At 35.7% G+C, this 23,355-nt stretch overlaps 1 protein-coding gene across 1 annotated transcript in view; it reads left to right on the forward strand.

Annotated features, from left to right (window-relative positions):
- LOC150081618 (protein odr-4 homolog) overlaps positions 1 to 23,355 on the forward strand; it is a 121,518-nt gene that overhangs the window by 93,354 nt on the left and 4,809 nt on the right. The window contains exons 9-10 of the mRNA XM_090379472.1: positions 1,702 to 1,884; positions 19,485 to 19,571. Of these exons, the coding sequence (XP_090235598.1) occupies positions 1,702 to 1,884; positions 19,485 to 19,571 (270 nt within the window). The remainder of the gene's footprint in view (positions 1 to 1,701; positions 1,885 to 19,484; positions 19,572 to 23,355) is intronic.

Genomic DNA, 23,355 nt, shown 5'->3' on the forward strand with positions numbered 1-23,355 from the left:
CCATGGGGAGCTGTAGCCATGCTGTCTGCAAGGCTTCTACACTGTTGGAGTAGATGACAGTTGCATGTCCATACACCTCACTTCCCATTCGAAAACATCGCACAGATGTTAAATTGGATTGAGGTCGGACGAATTTGGAGGCCAGTTAAGATGGAGGATATCTTCACCATCCCTTGAACCACTCCATGTACAGTGCAGGGTGGTGTGGCACATTTTCATCTTGGATGATTCTGTTTCTGTCCGAGAAAAAATGCTACATGGCAGGTGCACATAGTCCCACAAGAGCTGCCAGTAGACCTCACCAGTGAAACATTGGTTCATATGCATCAGGGGTCCTAGTTCTTGCCACCAAGGCATCCCCATATTAAGCAGCTGCTACTACCTGCCTGGATAATGGGCGCCATGCATGGTGAGTCCATGGACTTTTGTACCAGGTATCTGGACTCCAAAAACATCTGTGCTATGTTTTCGGAGTCCAAATGTTTGAACTCCGAAAATCCACCCAGCACACTCACTTCCATTCCTCCAGTTTCCAAACAGCATGTTGTTGACACTACAGCATTCACATTCACCATTGATGATAATCAGCAGTGGGGAGAGTGTGTCCCTTGGGTCATCTGCTATGGAATGCCATGTCTGAGTGTGCATTTATATTGCAGTGTCAACTGTCACACAGTGACCTGCCATTGAGCTGATACAACACACTGCACCCTTTGCTCATTCACCTTGCATAATCCTTTACAGTTGTCGGCAGGAAGTGATTTGACCTGTTCAACACTATTCTTTATGCACCTTAACCACAGTGAGCCATGTGCAACTAACAAGATGTACTATTTCCAATATGAAAGCACCCAGTTGTAGAAGCTCCCACAATCATTCCCTTTTGAAACTTCGTGATAACTTTACTGTGTCCCATAACTTCCATTTTACCACTTTGATTTGCACGACCAGTTGCAGATTACCACTGCTCTAGCATACGAAACTGTTCGGCTTTTTATGCTGTGAGCTATGCAGCATAGACCATTACAGATGGGATGGTCATGGTTCAGTGTTCACTGAATATATATACATTATCCATTATGCATTTTTGGATACAATTTTATAACTACATATAAATCAGGCTAGTCATTTCATCATATATATATATATATACAATTCACAGTAACAAATTCCATTAGTTAAAAGTGATATATACCAAACATATAACCTTTCTCTGTTATATAAAATTGCTTTACACCTGATATAAAAACAAGTAGACTAAAAACAATGAATGTATAGTGCATTCAACTATATTCTCATATCTTGTAATTATTCACTAAGCTTTCGTTGGAATGAACAAACTTAAAGCTTGTTTTTTTATATTCATAATATTTCTTGCTTTTCCCCATGAGTTCACTGGTAATGTAATTAGCAATTAAGCAGTTATTTATGAATAGCTATCTTTGTAAAAGCATACTTCAGTGTAATGGTCATTGTGACAATGGTTCAATCTTCCTAAAGTGTAGGGTAACACTTAATATAATATTATCCAGTTTAGAAACCTAGAGAATTATGCTTCCTTATAGTGAAGCTACCCATACTTCAAAATTTTCAATCATTGTTAACTTATAAATGTAGTTTTAGTTTTGCAGTTCATAAAATTTGAATTAATTACTGTAATTTCAATTTTGAATTGTTTCATTGTTATTATTTTAAATGCAGATCCATTAGTTGTTCACGAATTACCCCGACGAGTATTTGCACCTTTACTACAAGGAGAAATAAGTGTTTGTGACTATCTGTTCCATGGTGATATGGCTAAAGATTCGCTTGATGCATTTCGAGAACTTTTAAATCTTGATCTCTCTGAAGAAAATATTGATATGACTTGTGAACTTCCTCCGTGTAAGCAGACAATTTTTTATCTCATTATTTGATCGGTGTGATTTTGTCAGATTGTTAACAAAATTTATGTGCCTATTCTACTGACTTAAACTTGATAATATTAGTATTAATAGTTGTACGATGTAAGGAACCCCTGTGTGTTTCACCTCACATATACATGCTAATCCAGCTAACTTTTAAATCTCTCCAAGCTGTCAGTTTTACTACACCAGGAGATAATTCAATTCCACCTTCACCCCAAACTTACACCATTGTGTTATGGTAGTAAGTGATTGCCCATACTACTACTGTTTTCATACATTCACTATGAATATAGGAAATGAGTTAGTTTAAAAAGTAATTATAATTTGAATCTAAAATTAATAATTAATTGGTCATCTATACTCGCTTATATTTTGCAAACTATCTTCTCTAAATAATCTCTTGTATTGGTTTTGCACACCATGATCAAGTTAGTGTCAGGAAAGGGTTGTATGATTTCTTCTTCCCAGAATTATTGAATTCTACTTGAAAGATCAGAACAAATTTAAGTTTCTCTGTTTATTTCTTGACTTAAAATGCCATCTTGGAAGAAACGTTTTTCATGTGCAAGTGTTCCACTAGAATGAATAACTTTAATTTCTGAAGAGTTAAAGCCAATGGTGAGCTATAGTGGACTCACGAGAGCCCATTGTTATTTATTTTATTTTTTTTTTTTTGAAATTTGTGATCCCATTTTTGAGATTTATCTTACAAATGAAATCCTGAATGCAATTATTGAGTATCCAGAACCGAAACTACGGTGGCGCGAGTGGGACCCCATTTCCAGCATTTTAATGGCGCAATCGATCGGTTATGTATTTTAAAATTGCTTCATATTTGATTTAATTACAGTCGGATCTCTGTTTAACGAACTTTTTTATAGCGAATTTTTTTGATTCCCCTTGGTAATTACATTTAAAATAGTTTCCATTGAACAAAGAAAATTTCCATGTAATGAACAGATTAGGAGAGACAACTGTATATGCATTGTTCTCACCTCTGGCCTTTAAGCAATTTAGGTAATTAGAAAGTGCGAATTAAGGGTGAAACAGATTACCGTTTCGCAATGTTAGTGGTGTCTGTAAAACCTATACAGTCACATACTGAGAAGCCGCGCTAGTCAGTATGCTTTCCATAATCAGTCAGAGGATTAAGAAGATTCTTGACATGGATTATAGCCTCTGGTCAACCTATGTTGTGGTTCCCCTTTACTCTGACAAACGGGCATATGTTTTTCGGAGAAGTGAGAGATCCACGCCTTCCAGTAAATTTCTCCTGTCTGTGTTTACATGGTCACAGTAGCAGAATATCCGTGTGATTTAGACATTTTGCACAGTATTCAAAGAACTAGTGAGAGAGCAACTTGGGGGGGGGAATTGAGGCAACTGAGATATTATATAAATTTTACGAAGATGAAATGTTGGCAGATTTGAAACTTTGTCGAGCCTTTCACTGTGTAGAAAATGTTCTAAAATATAATGGCACACAGGCAATAATTAAAAAAAAAACAAAACTGTATCACCAATCTCCAAAAAACTAGCGTGAATTAAGATGATTGCTAAAGAACTTGATGTAGAAACTATAAAGATCGGTTGTGTGTTCAGGCCACGATGAGCAAGCTTTTAGCTTGCGGACGGCAATTGTGTGTTGGAGGAATTATCCCACTTTGTGCAAACATGTTGAATCAGAAGTTAAATATTCCGGGTTATTAAATCGACTTTTAAATTTGAAATTTCTTAACCATTTAGCACTAATGGTCGACATCCTGCAGGAGCTCTCTTACCTTTCAGAAGTTTTACAGAATCACAATGGTAAAAGCATATAAATTAATTATTCGAACTATCAATGCTATTGCTAATTTGAAAAATTCTGAAGGAAATTATGAAGCTAAAATTGAGAGCATGTTGAAGTGGAAAGAATTTGAAGGAATCAAAATCGAAAGTAAAAAAATTACATCGTGACAAGTTATTAAATGTATTGTTTTATCCTTAAAGGATAACTTATTAATGGAACAGGGTGATTTTAAATTAAATTAAAAAAATAACGATACCATTGAAAGAAATTTGAAACATATGCTACCCGAAATCGTGGAATGTGAAAGAACTTTCGTCTCAGTGGCAAGACTGTGAAAACTGAATAAGAAATTTAAGTTTTCTGATAAAATATGAAATAAAAATTAATGATTTTCGAGATTTTGTCAGAGACAGTTTATTTTTAAAATTGAGTGAAATTACCTTTTCAATTAAGAAAGCCAGAAATATCTTTGAAACCATTGCGATTAGCAGTGCTGAAGCTGAGTGAGCTTTCAGCATAATGAATACTATTGAGTGAATGAATAATGGTGACAATTAAACACGTTGCAGATTATGATGACCATACATCTAAATGGAAAACCATTGCTTCAATTTGATCCGGATCGTTACGTCAAATTATTCCTCTGTAATCATCGCTCAGCTATTGAGCAAAGCAGAAGATCGACAAATATTAATAAAGAAGTAAATTGTATATGACAATTTTTAGAATAAATTTTTCTTGAATATTTGAAATAATTTTTTTTCATGTAATCTAATTTTTTTGTGTACTTTTCTAGAAAGTTTTTTTTTTTTTTATGTAATATTTGTTTTTATATTGTGGAATGCTTTGTGATAGTTTTTATGTTATTTGTGATATGGGAAATATTTTAGGTTATTTTTTATTCGTAATATTAAAATTTTATGATGAAAAAAATGTATCCATTATATTTCCCTAGTTGTAAAAAAAAAAGTCGAATAAAAAAGTTGCATGTATGCCGAGCACGTTGATGGTTTATGCGAAATTTTTATGTTCTTCGCGTTTCTTTTAGGCAGTTTAATTTGTATATATCAATTACGAAATAAAAGAACTTTTTTATTGTAAATATTTTATTGATCATTCACAGATTTTCATAATTTCTGGAAGACAAGATACAATGGATTTATGATAAGTAAAGTAAGAGATGTATACTTGCGAGTGCAACATATCTGAATATCTCTGTAAAATAGCACCAATTGATGTACCGATCTTGTAGTTGAAGCGACATATGCAACTGTTAGTGGCACCTGACAATGGAATGTAATGAAAATGCGAGACAAAAAAAAGAAATTGTGGACAAATATTTGTATTGTTGAAATCATACTTACTGCAGTAGTAACTTCAGGAAGCATGATTGTGAAATCATACTATTCAAAAATTCTAAAAAGTTAGAACTCTAGACACTGTTGTCTCCACTTATCATCGTAAGGCAAGGCATGACGACCAGGTTTTTAGTTTTTTTTCTTTTTTTTTTTAGATAGACGTAGAAACATTTTACACATTCACTTATACGCATGGTTAAGGGAGTAATAAGCCACATCTGTTTACCCCCCTAAATTCACCCCTGACTCGAGATATCATACCGGTCGTGAAAAATGCATCACACGCTATAATCACAGTACTAGCAGTGCGAGCGTGGGAAGCGTCTCTAGTGGAAGCCGTGGATGACGTCACTTCCGTGGCCGATCAAAATTACCAGGCTTATTCTAATCATTTATAATTCACTGGTTAAAGGAAAACTTATAATCCAGTCTATACCTCTTATCCCTGTAATTTTAATTATACACCTGAGTTGTATCATTCGAAAATATCATCTTCGTTCATTTCACTATAACATCTCAGACCTTTGGTTTCTGGCTTACAAGATGCCTCTAAGTGCCTCGTTACTAAGCTCTTGTAGCCTACATATTCAAGGTCTTTACTCATATAGGTGCCCTTATGCAGATCTCGCCAACTGAATTACTTATCCCTTTCAAGAAGCTCAATGTCTTTTTCTTTCTTCCTTTCTTTTTTTTTTTTTTAGCGTGATCTCCATACTTGGGAACAATGTTCCAAATGTGGTTTTACAATTACTACAATATCTTATCATTGTCAACATATCATTTACATTTTTACAATTTTGCATTTGCAGAGTGTAATAATGAACACCCATTTAAACAATAATAGTCTTTGGGAACTCCACTTCTAATATTAGCCAAATCTAAAGAGTAAGCAGTAATCACAACTCTCTTCCTCCTGCCTTGTGGCTACCCTGCAGTTTACCTTAGAATTTTACCTGTGATCCCAACATGTTTTAGTTTATATAGTAACCTTATTATGAGAGATAATCATATGCTTTGCTAAAATCCAAATGTGCAATATCAAAATTATTTCCTACATCCAGCTTCTGAGTGACTATGTCAAAATATCTACTAAGTTAAATATCATTTTTTTAGGTGATTTTTTTTCCGAATGATGTTTAACTAAATATTGCCTTATTCAGTTAAACATGATTTTTTGAAAGGCACGTTAAATTTGTTGCTCCTCCCTTTTCATCTTTCCATGACTTCCTCATAACAAAACTGTATTGTGTATCCTTCATAATTATATTTCTGTCCAAATGTCTCTGCGTTACACTCTTGATCATTGCCTTCATGATTTTCTCTATCACTGAAGTCACATTGACTGATCTATAGTTAGGTCTTAGGGTCTCCACTTAGCCCTTAAAATTGTCTTTATATATTAGTGATACATACAGGACTTCTCCAGTCTCCATGGTTCAGGGCTTGGTTCAAACCCTTAGCCGTAATTATGAGAGCATTGTTGGATTCAGGGGAAGTACCCATGGACTGAAGATGTGCAAATGTATCTCCAATTCCAAAGGGTGATATGAGTAATTACAGACCTGTTATTTTAACTTCTATTCCAGGTAAAATAAAGGAGTCACTGGTTAAAAAGCATTGCAGGATCATCTAGACAAGACTGCAGTAATAATTCAGGCATAGCATGGGTTTATTAAAGGAAAGTCTTGTCTGACCAATTTGATTGAATACTATGATATGGTCACAAAGGAACTGGATGCAAAAAATAATTTTGATATCATATATTTGGATTTCAGGAAAGATTTTGATACTGTTGCACATGGAAGACTACTGTACAAATTGGAGCAGTATGGCATTAAGGACAAGTTGCTACAATGGATAAATGGATGGTTGAGTGTGAGAAGACAGAGTGGTAATCAATGAACACTGCTCTCTGTGGACTAATGTTTTTAGTGGTCCTCCAAGGTTCAGTGTTGGGCCCATTGTTGTTTTCTATATTTATCAATGATATTGATGAAGGTATATCAGGCTTAATGTCAAAGTTTACAGGTGATACAAAGGTTGGCAGGGTTGTTAATTTCAGAATGCTACTGCAACAGGATCTAGAAAAGTTGGGCAGATGGGCTGAGAAGTGGCAACTGAAGTTTAACATTGACAAATGCAAAGTACTGCATATGGGTAGCAGTAACCCCAGAGAAATGTACCAACTGTGTGCTCCTACACTTAGGTTAGTGGAGAATGAAAAAGACCTGGGGGTAATTGTGCAGTCAGATATGAAGTTTTCTGAGCAGTGCAGACAGGTGCTAGAGCAGGTCATGGGGTGTTGTCGGTAATACACAGGAATTTTGCTAGTAGCAAAAAGGAGATGATTATCCCTTTGTGTAAGGCAATGGTCAGGCCACACCTTGAGTACTGCATACAGGTTTAGGGGCCTCATTTTAGGAAGGATGTAGAGAACAGAGAAGGGCAACAAAGGGTTGCTCTTACCGAGAAAATTTAAGTTCTGCAAATTGCAGTGTCTTGAGACTGGAAACCTGGAAGGTGATCTGATTGAGGTGTATAAGGCCTTGAATGGTTTGAGTAGGCTCAATGCTGATAATTCTTCCTCTTGCTCAGATTACAAACCTGAGGTGGCATGAACTCAAATTGAGGAAATGCAGTTGTAGTATAGATGTGTTGAAATTCACCTTTAGCTAGTGGGTAGTTGATTGCTGGGACAAACATTTGGAGTGAATGGGTGAATAAAATGGAAAGGTTTTTTTTTTTTTTTTTTTTGGATAATGCTAATATTATTGAAATGTTTAAAGGGAAATGAAGTGTGTGAATTACCCTGACAATTTCTGCTAGTGTATGGATGATTTACAACAGAAATTCAGAGAAGAAAATCTACAAAAGTGCTAAACATGCATATTCTTTGTACTTTGTTTGCAAGATTGGTGATCAGAACAAAACTTGGCTCCATCATGTGCTATATTACCTGTGCCACAAATCTCAGGATTGAGCTAACTGAGAAAATTAAAAGTATACTTTTTTTGCATAGTCCTCCCAACTAGAGTGTTGGGAGGACTATGCAATCACATTATCAATTGCTTTTTCTGCATGATAAAAATAGGGATGTCCAAAGAAAGCAAGCACAGCATCAAATATCCTATCGTATCATTTGCAATAAAGTCTACCAATACCAGATATCCCCAAAAATGATGATATAAAGAAAGTGGCAATCAACTAAGATCCTTGTGTTGCAAGCTTTGCTGGACAGTTCACTTCAACAGATTTGGACAATCAACTAAAAAATTATAACACACCACTTAATTAAACAAGAAGGGTTGAATGGCATAAGTTTGTGATTTAAGCTTATCTAAAGAGAAATCCTTAGTTCTGAGTTACAACAATGGAAGTTATGTGATGCAGGAACTAAAACTGCAGTATATTGAAAAAATCATGGTATTTTCAAAATGTTTTACTATGGAAGACAGTATGTGTTTCTATAAAAAGATATTATTGGTTTTCTGAATGAACTAGGCATTGAATACAAACCTAATGAATGCCATACATTTATTGATACCTCAAAATTAAGTTTTTAAAAGCAGCTTTGCTGCACAGTGGAAATGCATCTCCAATATCCTGAGTGCAAAAAGTACCATGACTTTTCTTGGAATATCTGTGGTAATCTTAAGGTAATTGGATTATTCACTACAAAGAGGTTTCACATAATACTGTTGTTTCTTATTGTTATGAGATAGTTTTGCAGCAGCAAAACATTATATTTGCAAGCAGAGGAAAAGAGGGAGGGATAATTACCAGGGAGAAATAATATGTTCTTCATTGAACAAAAAAGATTCTTCCATCTTTGCATACTATTGAAGAATTTTTGTTACACTCTGGATAAAGGAAGCATTGGATTCTGCTACCTGAGATATTGATATTTAACGATAACCTTAGTGATTGTTTAAAGCAGTTGTGCAGGATTTCTTGGACGAAGGAAAGAAGGTAATTATGAAATTTCTGGTGTCAGTTTTACTTCAATGTTATAAAAATGTGGTCTGCCAAATGCCTATACCAGAGTTACTGGAATACTTCCACAGTGGGACATTACTGCTGGTTTCTTAAGAGGTAAAGCAAAATGGACTATAAGAAAAATGCTATAAGTGGCAAACATTTTTAAGGAAATAGAATGTATGTAGTACATTAACTTTAAAATGATTTCAAACAATGACTGTTTTAAGATAACATATGAACATATATATGATGTTCGAAATTTGTTTTTCGATATTTCTTTCTTTATAGATGTGATAGAGACATAATTTTGGTATTTTTAGAATCAATGGATCAATTTCCTTTAGAATCTGCAAATTTTCTCCAGAGGTTTGATCCCCTCCCCCCACTTTCCACAGCATTGTTCCAATGATCACTTACCCACTGGCTGAAGGCAAATTTCTGCACATTAATCCTTCAATTTCAGTTTATACCCTCTAAGCAAGAGAAACAATATATTCTACATTGTTAGCATATAGCATACTTAATACATACTCAAAGCCTTAAATACTTCAGTCAAATCTTACAGGTGCCTAGTTTGCAGGCACTGCTATTTACAGAACTGAAGCCTTGCTTGGTAAGAGTACCCTTTTGTTCCCCTCACTGATCACGTTGCTCTTTTCTGCACCCATTCCAGCAGATCCACATCCTTCCTAAAATGTTGCCTTATTTAATGGGATGATCACCTCCTTATCCCTGCTGGAAAAATTCCTGTATATCATTTAAAAACCCATCAGCTGACCTGGCAGACTGTCTGCACTGCTCAGAGAACCTCATAGATAACTGTGCAATAACCTGCAGGTCTTTTTTTGTACTACAATATGCTGAGTGGGATTACTACACAGGTGATGTATTATTCTGGAATTAATGCTACCCATATATAGTACCTTGCATTTATCAATGTTAGACTTCAATTGCTGCTTCACATCAAAATTATTTTTGATGTGAAAATGCACCTAACAATGGAATTAGATAGTGTGAATCAGAGCTGTAATGCTCAATACGTTCTACGTTGATATCAATATTTGTAAAATAATTAAGAGGAGTTTACCTCAATATAGTACGCAGAACACTTCCGTATGATACCCTCCAGAAATTAAAACGAAAAAATCGAAAAACTTACATTAGAGTAACAAATAATTAAAAACCAGTTTAACACAATTAAAATAAATTTAACACAATTAAAAATCAATTTAACGCAATTAAAAATATTAAAAAGAATTTAACGAAAATTTTCAATATGATTTTCCTTCCTGAAGCTGACAACGCATTTCGACTGTGTGTTGTGATCACAGGAATGAAAATTACCGAATAGGGGTGAACATGAAACTTAAATAGTGATTATTTGTCTTCACGCGTGCACGTAAAGGCCCACTTGTCGGAGATCAAATATGGCCGACAAACATTAACAGAATTCTTGTGTAATTTCATTTCTACGGTTTCTGCAATTAATTGTCGCATATAATTACGTTGGACATTAAGTATTTTGGCCTCATTAAATAAAAAAGTATGTTTATGCAGTGTCAGAATTAGCCTTTCATGCCATTAACGAAAAACATAGTTTTTTATTTAACGAGGCCAAAATACTTAATGTCCAGCATAATTATACGTGACTATTAATTGCAGAAACTATAGAAATTAAATTGCATGAGAATTCTGTTAAAGTTCATCAACCATATTTGATCTCTGATGTGTGGGCCTTTACGCACATGCGTGAAGACAAATAATCACTATTTAAGTTTCATGTTCACCGCTATTCGGTAATTTTCATTCCTGTAATCACCACATACAGCCAAAGTGTTGTCAGCTTCAGGAAGGAAAATCGTTTTTAAAATTTTCATTAAATTCTTTTTAATATTTTTAATTGCGTTAAATCGATTTTTAATTTTGTTAAATTGGTTTTTAATTATTTGTTACTTTAATGTAAGTTTTTCGATTTTTTTCGTTTTAATTTCTTGAAGGTATCATATGGAAGTGTTCTACATACTATATTGAGGTAAACTCCTCTTATTATTTAAAACTAACAATGGAATGTAACAAAAATGTGAGACAAAAAATGAAAACACTAACAAATACTTGTATTATTGTAATCATACTATTCAACAAATGGCTAATTAGGCTATTAGCTTAAATTTTGCTAATCTAAGTGTACCTTGCACAATCTTTTGTGTGCACAAGGTACACATGCAGTTTTTTGCATTCAGTTCCTTCTTTACCATATCCAATCAGATTGATCAAACAGAGTTGCCCTTTAACAAATTTATCAATCACTAGTGTGATTGCATTCTGTCTAAGTGGGTCCTGTATTATTTCTCGAACAACCAGTGATTCCATTACTTTTCCTGGAAGAGAAATTAAGCTTATAGTTCTGTAATTAGTCATTGCACCCTTTGATTCCCTTTTGTGAATTGAGGATATACACTGGGCTGCCGCTTTATTAGGTCCACCATTTGTGTGCACTGCTGTGCACACAAATGGTTTGTCCCACAACGTTGCAAGTCACATGATCACTGTTGTGGATATAGATACAGCAGAACAACCTTTCTAGTATCAGTTAAGCACACAAACTGTAGCAAGAATGGGGAAAAGGAGTGATCTAACGGACTTCGAACATGGTATGGTAGTAGGTGCAAGACGTGCTGGTCAAAGCATCTCTGAAGCGGCAGTTCTCCTGAACTTTTCACACACCACAGTTTCAAGGGTGTATCGAGAATGGTGCAACGAACAGAAAACATCCTCTCAACGGCACTCCTGTGGAAGAAAATCACTTGTTGATGAAAGAGGTCAGAGGAGGATGGCTAGAATTATGCAAGCAAACAGATGGGCCACAATGTCGCACATCACGTCAGAATACAACCTTGGTGCACAGAACAAAATATCGCAACGGACCACTAGTCACACTTTGTCGTGAATGGGCTGCAACAGCCGACGGCCACATCGTGTACCTTTGTAATCAATGAAGAACAAGAGAGCACACCTCCTGTGGGCACAGCAACATCAGCACTAGACTATCAAGGATTGGAAAACAGTTGCTTGGCCTGGCGAGTCGAAGTTCCTGGTGCATCATGTTGATGGAATGCTCAGAATTTGGTAAAAACAACATGAATCCATGGACCCGTCATGTCTGATGACTGTTGTACAGGGTGGTGGGGGCAGTGTTATGGTGTGGTGAATGTTTTCTTGGCACACGTTGGGTCCATTGATACCCATACATTTACGTCTGAATGCCACATTGTACCTAAACATCATTGCTGACCAAGTGCATCTGTTTATTTTGACAGTTTATCCTTAGTCAGTTGGTTACTTCCAGCAGGATAATGCGTCGGTGCACAAAGCCCGAAACACTATGGAATGGTTCCAGGAACATGACAATGACTTTTTCTTTGCTGCAGTGGCCCACTCAGTCCGTGTATCTCAATCCTGTTGAACATCTTTGGAATGAGCTGGAAAGGGCTGTTCGCTGCAGGCCTACACCTCCGTTGAATCTCAAGGAACTGCAGGAATGGAGTACCAGAAACTCATGTCTGCATGGTACTCCATTCCTGCACAATGTTTTCAGCATCTTGTTCAATCCATGCCTAGACAAATTCAGGCTGTTTTGAAGGCTAAAGGAGGCTCAACACGCTACTAGGTAGGTGTACCTAATAAAGTGGCAGCACAGTGTATTTGCATCAGGCCATAGGGACTTTCCTTAATTCCAGGGATTCTCTCATAATTATGACTAAAGGTTTGCTGACCGAAATGTCTTATTTATGTTTAGTTTTAAAAGTTTCTCTTTCACTTTCCTATCAGTTATCACAAAATTATTTAGCTCCCTGTAATTTGATATACTTTGGCATATCCATTCCTAAAAAATGCAATATATCTATTCACTTTGTCATTAACCTGAGCAAAATCATCAATTTTATACCAGTCATATGTAGTGGACCAATTTGATCCATCCCATTCCTTGTAGTGTTTACATAAGCAAAGAGGTCTTTGCTACTTTTCTTTGCATTCTTTGCCAAACACTTCTGATAATCTGCCTTAGCTTGCCTAACCCATTCTGTGACTTAATTTCAGACTGGTTTATATCTACTGTAGGTTTCTGTATTTGCTGATGATTTATAAAAATACAATGCATATTTGTTCTCCACCACTAAGTCTCATCAGATCATCTTACATCCATTATATCCATTTTGATCTAAACCTTTATAGGAACATTGTCTCTTAATTGATATAAAAAAGCTTTGTAGCTTCTATGATTAATTCCCCTGAATTGATGCACTTGTGCAAATTTCTAACTGACATTATAAATCTGAATATTATGATAATAATAATTGCAGTTTAACCAGTAATATAATAGATGTTTCTTGTGTGTTTTTATTACTTTGGTATACATGATCAAATGAAGGTATAGGTGTCAATGTTCCCCCCCAATTTTTTTCTTAATCTTAATTCTTTAGACAGAAAAATTGAATTAAGTGATATAATTAATAAAGCTTGTCACCAGATAGGAAATTTACTCATTGAGTAAATTTGCTATCTGGTGAAATCAACCAAAAAAAAACACCCCACATCACCTGTGAATCCACTCCAATAGTTTATCTAGTTCTTTCTTGAATTTATTCAAATGGTTTACTTCCACAGACTGAGGTTTGTTCGAACAATCAACCACATGTTGGCTGAAGGCAAACTTCCACATGTCCATACAGTAAATCCTTGCTGCTCTTCACTCCATTGTAATTCATTCATTTGTTGCCATTTGTCTATCATGCACACTACAGTCCATGATAGCTTACAATGGGTCATACTGCTGTTAAATCGGTTGCACTTTGTGTGTATTTATTGAAAATTTCTTCTATGTTTCATTGCAACTTTAAAGTTACCTTCAATCACTTAAATATATTTTCATTTATCATAGAATTACTTTTATGTATTGGTTATATATGTCGGCACTTCTTCAATCAAAAGGAATGTCTCCTGTGTCCAGCATTCAATTATTCAAATATATCTGGATTAATGGCAAGACCCTCTGTTGGATCAAGGGCTGGCTAAAAGATAGGCAACAGTAGTCATAATTGGACATACTTCAGAGTCAGCCAGTGTAGCAAGTGGAGTGAGTCCCTTGGGGATAAGTGTTGCCACTTCTGTTTCTTATTTTTCTTTATGATATTGATGAGGAAGTTCAGGGAAGTTGTCAGAGTTTGCTGATGATTTAAATTTAGGAAAAGTGGTTAACAACCAGAACCAGACCATTTTGCTTCAAAATGATTTAGACTGGTTTCGTAAATTGTTTGAAAAATAGCAACCAAAGTTTAATAAATCTAAGTGTAGGTTTTGCACTTCTAGGAGTTACTATTATTATTAGACATGTGGTGCAAGGAAGCCTGAGGCTTATGCTGCACCAAGTAGGAAGAGTGAATTTAAAGTGATCCAGGGTGAAAAATACTTAAGAGTTATGATTCAGTCAGACATGAAATTTTCCAAGAATTTTAAACAGGTGACTAGGAAGGCATGTGGTGTCTTGTCAATTATATATAGGACCTTTGCAATTAGAAAAAAGAATGACATGACCATCTTTGTTTAAGATGGTGGTGAAACTGTATTTAGAAATCTGGAAGCCACATTTGAAGAATGAAATAGAACGTCTGGAAAAGGTTCAGATTGGTGAAGATTCTTAATCAATGTCCATATGAAGAACAACTTAGAAAGTGGTCTACAAAACATAGCAGCTAAGCATATTGGGAAGGAGGGCATATGATAGAGGTATATAAATCTCTGAAGGAATTCAGTAAAATGAATGGAGAGATTCCAATCCAATGGAATCTCCCCAGAGTCTAGTGATGCTCGCATGATTAGCCTCAATGATTCAATGCAATCACTTGCTGCCTCCCTTAAGATTATAGGGTATATTCCGTCAACTCTAGGAGCCTTACTGGCCTGTAGGCTCGAAAGTTTTTTTCATTAAATAATCTTGCGAAATTTCAATATCCTTAATTACATATTTTTCAACTTTGCTCCCACAATTTCCCATTGCCACAAAAGGTTTTTCATTTGTAAATATCGATGCAAAATAACTGTTGAGTTCGTCTGCAACGGCAGCTGGTGTATTTAATACTATCCCCTTTCCCTTACATAAAGATCCGATCTAGTTTGTCCTGCTCTTCTTGGCATTTATATATGTGAAGAATTCCTTACCCCTCCTCTCTGCTCTGTTTGCTAGTGCTTTCTTATAAACTGCCCTTGCCTGTCGAACCTTTTCTGTGGCTCTATTACAGATCATCTTGTAGCTGTTATAGGCTTCAGTACTTTTTATTGCTCTGTAACCTTTCCATGCCACCTTTTTCTGCTCAAGTAATGTGGCAACTTCACTATTCATCAAACTTGGAACCCTCCTCGTGGAGTATTTTCTTAATGGTAAATATGTATTCAAGGCATCTGTGATTAATGTTTTAAAAGCATACCACAGTTCAATTGTATTCATTCTCTGTGCGATATCTACCCAGTTAATAGAGGCCATGTAGTACCTTAAGGCATCGTACTTTCCTTTTCTGAAATTAAAACCCATTCCTTTTCCTTTTACTACTGCTACCTCTCTGATCATTAACCACCGTAGAACTCCGTGATCACCTCCTGCTACTGGTTCCTCTACTGTCAGCCCTGTTATGTCATCTGATTCATGGGTGATGATGAGGTCTAGGATATTCTTTTCTCTAATACTTTCCCTGACATGTTGATACAAATAGCAGTCATCTAGTTGATTTAGAAATTTTGTTTCCCATGTCGAGTTTCCTTCCCATTTACTCCAATCAGAGGCAAATTGAAATCACCCATAATAAGACATTAACGCTTACTTGCCCATTCCATTTGCATGTAGAGGCTTTCGTCATAATCTTCACAATCACTTGGTCTGTAGATTACTCCTACTCACATTATGCATTTTGTTTCCAACTATCTGACACCATACAGATTCTATACTAGCATGTGAAACGTCTGAATCCGGGAAAGCTATCATCGCACTCAGGCTGCTTCTGATAAGAAGCATTACCCCACCACCCCTTCTATCTACTCTATCCTTCCTAAATACATTATACAAGCCATACTGAAACTCATCATCCCCAATTTCTGGGTGAAGCCCTATTATGCCCTCCGTAAGCCCTATTATGTCTGCGTTACTTGTTTTAACCAGCAGTTTGAATTCGCTCATTTTATTGACGACACTTCTAACATTACTATATAAACAATTAAGACTTACTGTTCTTGTATATTTAACAACCCTTGAAGTTTTTTAGGCTCTCTTCCCTGGCATTAGCTACCCGCTCACTTGAAACGTTTCTGCCCGCAGAACATCTAGATAATATGTCCATTTGGGGTAACAGATAAGAACTCTTGAGGTATGTGCAAGGGTTACTTTGACCAATATTATCAGATAAACGTGTGTCAGTATTACCCCCCCCCCAACTATCAGTTTCCCTGAACCTTTAAGGTATCAGGGAAAGCCAAAGGTGGTGCAAAAACTTTTGCACCACCTTTGTTTAAGTGTATCCCGTCTCTACAAAACAAATTCCTTCTACCTACAAGTGTGGGCCATGCTGATAGAAATTTCCCCCCTAAAGCCTTGCAGAGTCCTTCAAGTCTTGAGTTAATCCACAAGGCTTTTAACATATAATCCCTCCTATCGTGTCTGGGCAGAATTGCAGACACATAGATATTGTGGCCTAGCTCGCTGCATTTCCTCAGCATGGTCCTGTATTTTTCCAACAAATCGTCAGATCGTGTGCGTTTAATGTCATTAGTCCCCACATGAATAATAATATTCTCTTTACCTCCCTCCCTTAAAATCTGACAATCTGTTAGTGACATCATTAATAATTGCTCCCGACAGACATACCCTGGTTCTGCTCCACCTATCCTTATTGCAAAAAATATTCCCCGTTTCCCTGAAAATGGAGTCTCCTAATATAATAATAAATATGAAAGTTACCTCAATATCCAAATAAGAGATCTTTTTTCATTTACCGGGATAAAATCAGATAAATAAAATTACATTAAATTAAAAATACCGAATTTAAAAAAATAATAACCTAAAATAACTCTATGCTCATACTTCCTGTATGCGAACCCTCCAAACACTGGAACATGCTGACATCAACCAGCCCTAGACATCAGATAATCCATGCACTAAAGAAGACTGAGCACATTTCTGTCAAAAATAAACCTTATTTTAAAATGCGTAATCTTTTATTATTAAAACCCAAATCTCCTTGGAAGGGACCAAACGTTTCGTCTGTGAGATGTTTTCACCAGAAGGATAATAATACTGCTTAATAATAGCAGTATTTTCTCTAAAAGGTCATTTTTATAGTGAAAATTGCAGTACACTTTCATCGTTATCATCGTTCCATTATAAGAATCAATTTTGAACACCTTTGTGATATTTTTCTAAAACACATTTCTGGAGGTCACCACCATAAAACAATAACAACAATTTGCACTTTGCGGTTTATTGGACTTTTCTGTTAGTGCATCTAATTATAAATGGGTAGTAAACTCGATCTTATTGCATTTGCAATAATTCCTATAACTGTAATTGTGTGGGTTTTTATGTTATTATGGTGAAATGTGTTCCCCTTCACTAAAATCGTCAATCATATAAAAAACAAATAAATTTTCAGAATCTTCTCTTCGTTCCTATTAATTACTACAATGGGGAATGGAAAGTGCAAGTGCTGGCAGTGCTAGGAAATGAAACAAAATTGATTTAGAAATGAAGATGATTAATTAAGAAGTATGAAGCAGGACAAGGTTTATCACTATTGCATGGAATTAGGTCTCACTGCTTCAACAGTGAATACAATTTTAAGGGACAGTGCGCATATAAAAGAACATGTTAAAGGATCGATCAACACATTTAAGATCAACATTGATCACAAAACAGTGTTCAGGTGCTATATCGAAGAAGATGGAAAAGATATTAATAATAATATCGATGGAAAATCAGATTCAGAAGCAAGTGCCCCTGAGTCCAATGGCCATTCAAGCAAAAGCAAGAAGGATTTATGAAGATATTAAGGATAAGTATGGCGAACCCCAAGCAAAGTTCGTGACAAGCAACAGGTGGTTTAATAGGTTCAAGCATTGCGCTGGTTTCCAAACAATTAAAGTATGCGGCGAAGTTGCCATGCCGACTCTGCAGCTGCAGAGAAATTTTATGATGTGTTGGGAAAATCCCTTCTAAATCTCCACACCCCCTCATCTTGTGCAGCAGCGTGCTTATCAGCTGGAGAATTAATTCTGGCAACGATGCTCAAATGGTAAAACTTGCTGAGGTTATGCCTGTCTCCTCTCTCTTTTTGTAATTTTATAATTTCGAAATTTTTTGTAAGTTTGTACGCTTTTGTAACTTTTCCTGTGCATGAGATAAAAAAAAAAAATTGAATAAATAATTCTATTTACATGTTCGTTGAACATTTCTTTTTTGCTTCAATCAAATTCAATCAAATTTGCTAGTCTGCATAAGCATTTAGGAAAATTCCAACTTATGTAGAGTTCTGCAGAACGACACCCTTACATAAGTCAGGGAGTAGCTGTACTCATTGTTTGTCAGCTATCTGAGCCAGATCATCCAGAGTTGAACCGTTGATATCAAGTGGGCCAATCTGATTCATCCCCTTCCTTCCTTCTACAGTTTACATAAGTAAATAAGTCTTTGCTGTTTTTCTTTGCATCCTTTGCCAAAGATTTCTTGTAATCTGCCTTCTCTTGCCTAACCTCCTTTGTGACTTGATTATAGACTAGCATCTACCATAGGCATCTGTGTAGCTTGATAATTTGTATGCATCCCATGCATTTTTCTTCTCTGCCACGAGTCTCATATTCTTAGTATGAAAAAGCCTAGTAGCTTCTAAGATTAATTCCTTGAATGCTTCCCATTTAGAATTTGCTGTTGGTAACATCATCATCAGTTGGTCCCACTGTAGTGTTATGTTTACGAAAGCAAAAACCCTTCACTTTACCCCTGATGGTGGTTACTTGTTTAAGTAAATCCTACATCACTACACTGTGATCACTGCCACCAAGTGGTACTTTTATCTGCAGATTTTTAATGCATGAATCACTGCTGATAATCAGATCAAGTGTATTACTTCCTCTGATTGTCTCTCGTACATGCTGCTGTAAAAACAGTCATCCAATAAATCTACAAGTTTTGCTAGTGTGCAAGTTACAGTCAGTGTCTGGGCATGTAACCGTCTTGCTGCATTGCAAATTATGACTCAATTATGTGTATATATACATTAAATATTCTGTTTTTAGTATGAATTCATGTCATTATTCTAGCCAATTATAGAAAATTTCTCATGTGATTGGTAAATTTAATGTTTACTTAGCAATATTATTATACAGTCCTTTATTTTCTCGTTTGATTTTTAGCCACTCATACTCTCATTCAAGCAGATTCTCTTGAAGAAAGACTGTCAGAAGCTGGTGATATTCAGCCAACATCTCGAAATTTGATTAGTAAGTACACACTTGACTGACACTTTTCTTTTTTTTTTTTTATTAGGCTTTTGATAATTAGATTTCTAACGCTTAAGGTCTAATGCCAAATTGTATAAACCCTTTAGATCTAAATAAAAATTTGAGTTAAAATGCTAGGAAATATTTATGTAGGATCTGCTTCTTCCTTTGTTAACAGCTGAATTTCATTCATTAAAAGCAGAGGGCTATAGTTTTTTCATCAAAAAAAAGTAACTGAGCATGGAAAAGTGGAAGACTGTTCTCTCCCCCCCCCCCAGAACCTCAGATCAGTTGTTTTGTCAACCTGTCAGGCTGACTGGTGAAAGTATATTCTGTTTTGTGTTTACTTGGTTTCCTTAGATAAGTTTCTTGTGCATTTTCATTACTTTGGTATACGTGATCAAATGAAGACATGAGTGTCGTGCCCCCTAGAGACTTTAAATTGAATATTTCTTTTTTCTGAACATTATACTTGAGAAATATCATTTTTGTATAGGTAGTTTCCAAGTGGATTATGGACAGTCTACCTGGATCTGTTTCACATTTGATCATATACTGCTTTTTTTTTTTTTTTGATTGCTAATATTGACACACACTTTTTTTTCCCAGAATGTGTCAAACTTCATGAGATAAAATGAAAATTATTACAGTATTCAATTCTCACATGCTAACTGTAATGACCAAATTACAATGGTTAACTTTCTATATAGCAAATGTCATATAAAACTAAGTAATTATTTTTTAGTTTTAGAATATTTGTCAGTATGGTATGTATGGTATGTTATGTTATTTTAGGAGTATTAGCACTAAGGCCATATTGTTCCGGGGATATGCGGTGGTCATTCCCTGACCTTTCCGTATCCTCTGTATTTGGTGGTCATGAGCTCGAACCCCGGTCTAATCAAGAAGCATGTGCTACGCACTGCCACTCCTGCCCACCTGGCTACGGAGGCACCTTATTTTTGTCAGTTCCTTTAATTTGATTTATGTAAAATAGTAAGATATATTTATTTTGAATGCTTCTCTCTAATAATAAGTATTCTGTAATAATGAATACATGAGTAGTTAAATTTTTTTTTTTACCTAATATGGGCCACAAATAAAACTACTTTAATTGGTTACCTCAATTCTTAAATATAAATATACTGGTTACCAGAACTTTAACTGTATTATAGGTATGAGCCAGCTAAGTATTATAGCAAGGGTAGTTCCAAATCACTTGAGATATTGTCACAATGTGTTCTTCCTTAGTTGATAAAAAAAAAAAAAAAAAAAAAAAAAAAAAATGCGTAAGGAACATAAATATAGTAGACCCTTTAGATCAGGGGTGGCCAATGAGTCGATCGCAACGAATTTTAAATATACAGTCATCCCTCAATTTGTGCACCTTGTGCAATGAAATTTTTGAGATGGTAGATCGTGGCACATTTTGAAGGAAAAACGTAGATCGCATCACAAATTAAGTTGGCCACTCCTGCTTTAGATTATCTTTTTAATATCTTTTTATACAAAAAGATATTTTTGTATAAAAAAAACTACCTTAATATAAAATAAAAAAGCACATTCTAATGAATTATATTAATAAGATACAGGCTGAACTTTAGGAAGAACTGATATGTCATAGAACACTTTCAGCCAACTCCATAGTAAACAACAGAAATTTGTGTCTGTTCATCCTTCCTTTCGGCTAATGCAGAGGGGTGTGTTACCCACGCTGTATTCCAACATACAAGTTCATCCCAGAAGCATTCTATTAATTTAGATCTTGATTCTGGATGCTTGTCAGGTGAGTTGTTGGACTTATTTTTTCCCAAACCAGATATTTACATTGATTGCTGTATGGAATGGAGCATTATTATACTGGAACATGAAGGGTGCTTCATTCCATAGAATTGCTTGAATGTGGGCATACCAGAATTGGCCAAACTGTCAGTTTGGCCAATTCTGGTATGCCCACAATTCTGTCAACTATTGATGGTTTTAAATGATATTCCTTAAGCATTCCCTGCATGTTTGCTGGTGAAATGTGTGGGTATGGCTTGTGAGCACCAACTGTTCAATGAAAACCCATGTTATGCAGCTCTCTGTGATCCACTGGATACTCTTGCAAGCAATCGTACGAAGAATTGAAATTCCACCATAATGTTTTTCACAGATTTGCTCAGTTTCTATCCACTTCCCCTGAATATTAGCACACGTATATCACTGTTATTCTTCTACTTTTTCCTCTAGGTTGGCTTCATTTGACTTTGTGATAAGCAGACATGGACAGGAATGGACAAAATAATGGAAACACCTGATATAAAAGTAGTTTTTGTAATGGCTATATGATATATTTATGGACATGCAGTGATTTTTTTTTTTTTTTTTTTTTTTTACTTACAGGTAGTAAGTACTATGAGGAAAAGATTATAAAAGCAGATGTTTATTTAGAGGTGCTATAAAAAAGTACATGAAGCAAATGACTGACCTGTCTGAATTCTAAAGAGGTCAAATTGTTGGTGAAAGTTCAGCATTATTAGTATCGATGGCTAAAACTGTTGATTTGTTAAATGTATCTAGAGCAACTATATCGAAAATGGTGTCGGCATTCACCAAGTATGGTAAAATAAAATCTGACGGAATGAATTGTGGCAGAAAATTGAAGCCAACTGAAAGAGACTGCTGGACGTTTAAAAAGGATTGTAGCCAGAAAACAAAAAAACTACTGCCGCAACCTCAAAAATAACTGCAGAACTTAATTTTGGTCTCAACAATGTAGTTTCTATTGGATGCTATTGCCAAGGCACTCATTACTGATGATAATGTTGTAAATAGGATGCAGTGGTGTAAGGAACATAAAAACCGGACACTGGATTGGAAACATGTCATATTTTCAGACAAATGCAAAAGGAAGTGCATCATCCTGACTGTCTTGTGCCTCCCATCAAACATGAAGGAGGTTCAACAATGGCTTGGGCAGCAATATCTTGGTATTCTTTAGGTCCCGTCATCACCCTGTCTGGGAAAATTACTGCCGCTAATTACCTTGATATTCTGAGTGGCCAATTTCATCCCATGATGCAAACGTCATTTCCCACAAATGCCACGTTTCAAGATGATAATGCTCCAATATAGACAGCCAGATGCGTCCAGTCTTGGTTTTGAGGACCAAAAACTTGAGACTAAGTACCTTCCGAGGCCTGTACAATCACCAGACTTAAAACATTATTGAGCCACTGTGGGCATATTTGAAGAGGAGAGTGAAAAGCGGATTTTCTCCACCTTCATCACTCAAGGGCCTTGAAACGTTCTTCCACGACAAATGGTCCAGTATTCCTTTTAAGACAGTTCAAAATTTATTTGAATCCATTCCATGTAAAATACAAGCTGTTTTAAATCCAAAAGCTGGCCCAACACCATGTTAGTCATACCTGTTACTCATATCATAGATGTTTCCATTATTTTGTCCACCCCCAGTAGATGTCACATGCTGTGACAGATTGCTGATGTCACCTAGATTAAGCCTCTGAAACTCTGTAAGCTCGTTGCTCTGACTGCTGCTTTTAAACCTGTTCCTGTTTTGCATACATCTCATTTGCACTGTTTGCTACAAAAGGAGGATTATCTGAATCCTTTTTGAAGGAAGTGTATCGATATATTAGACAAATCAAATCACTATAGACACATAAGAGTGAATAGTAGTAGTGGCATGTGATGCAAGAAAGCAAGTGTATAAGCTTATGCAGCATCAGCCAAAAAAAAAAAAAAAATACTAAACAATCCCCTCTAAATGTTTGTCCAG

Source organism: Mastigoproctus giganteus, chromosome 8, assembly GCF_048544385.1.
Source record: "Mastigoproctus giganteus isolate SK-2022 chromosome 8, ASM4854438v1, whole genome shotgun sequence".
Classification (NCBI taxonomy): Eukaryota; Metazoa; Arthropoda; class Arachnida; order Uropygi; family Thelyphonidae; genus Mastigoproctus; species Mastigoproctus giganteus.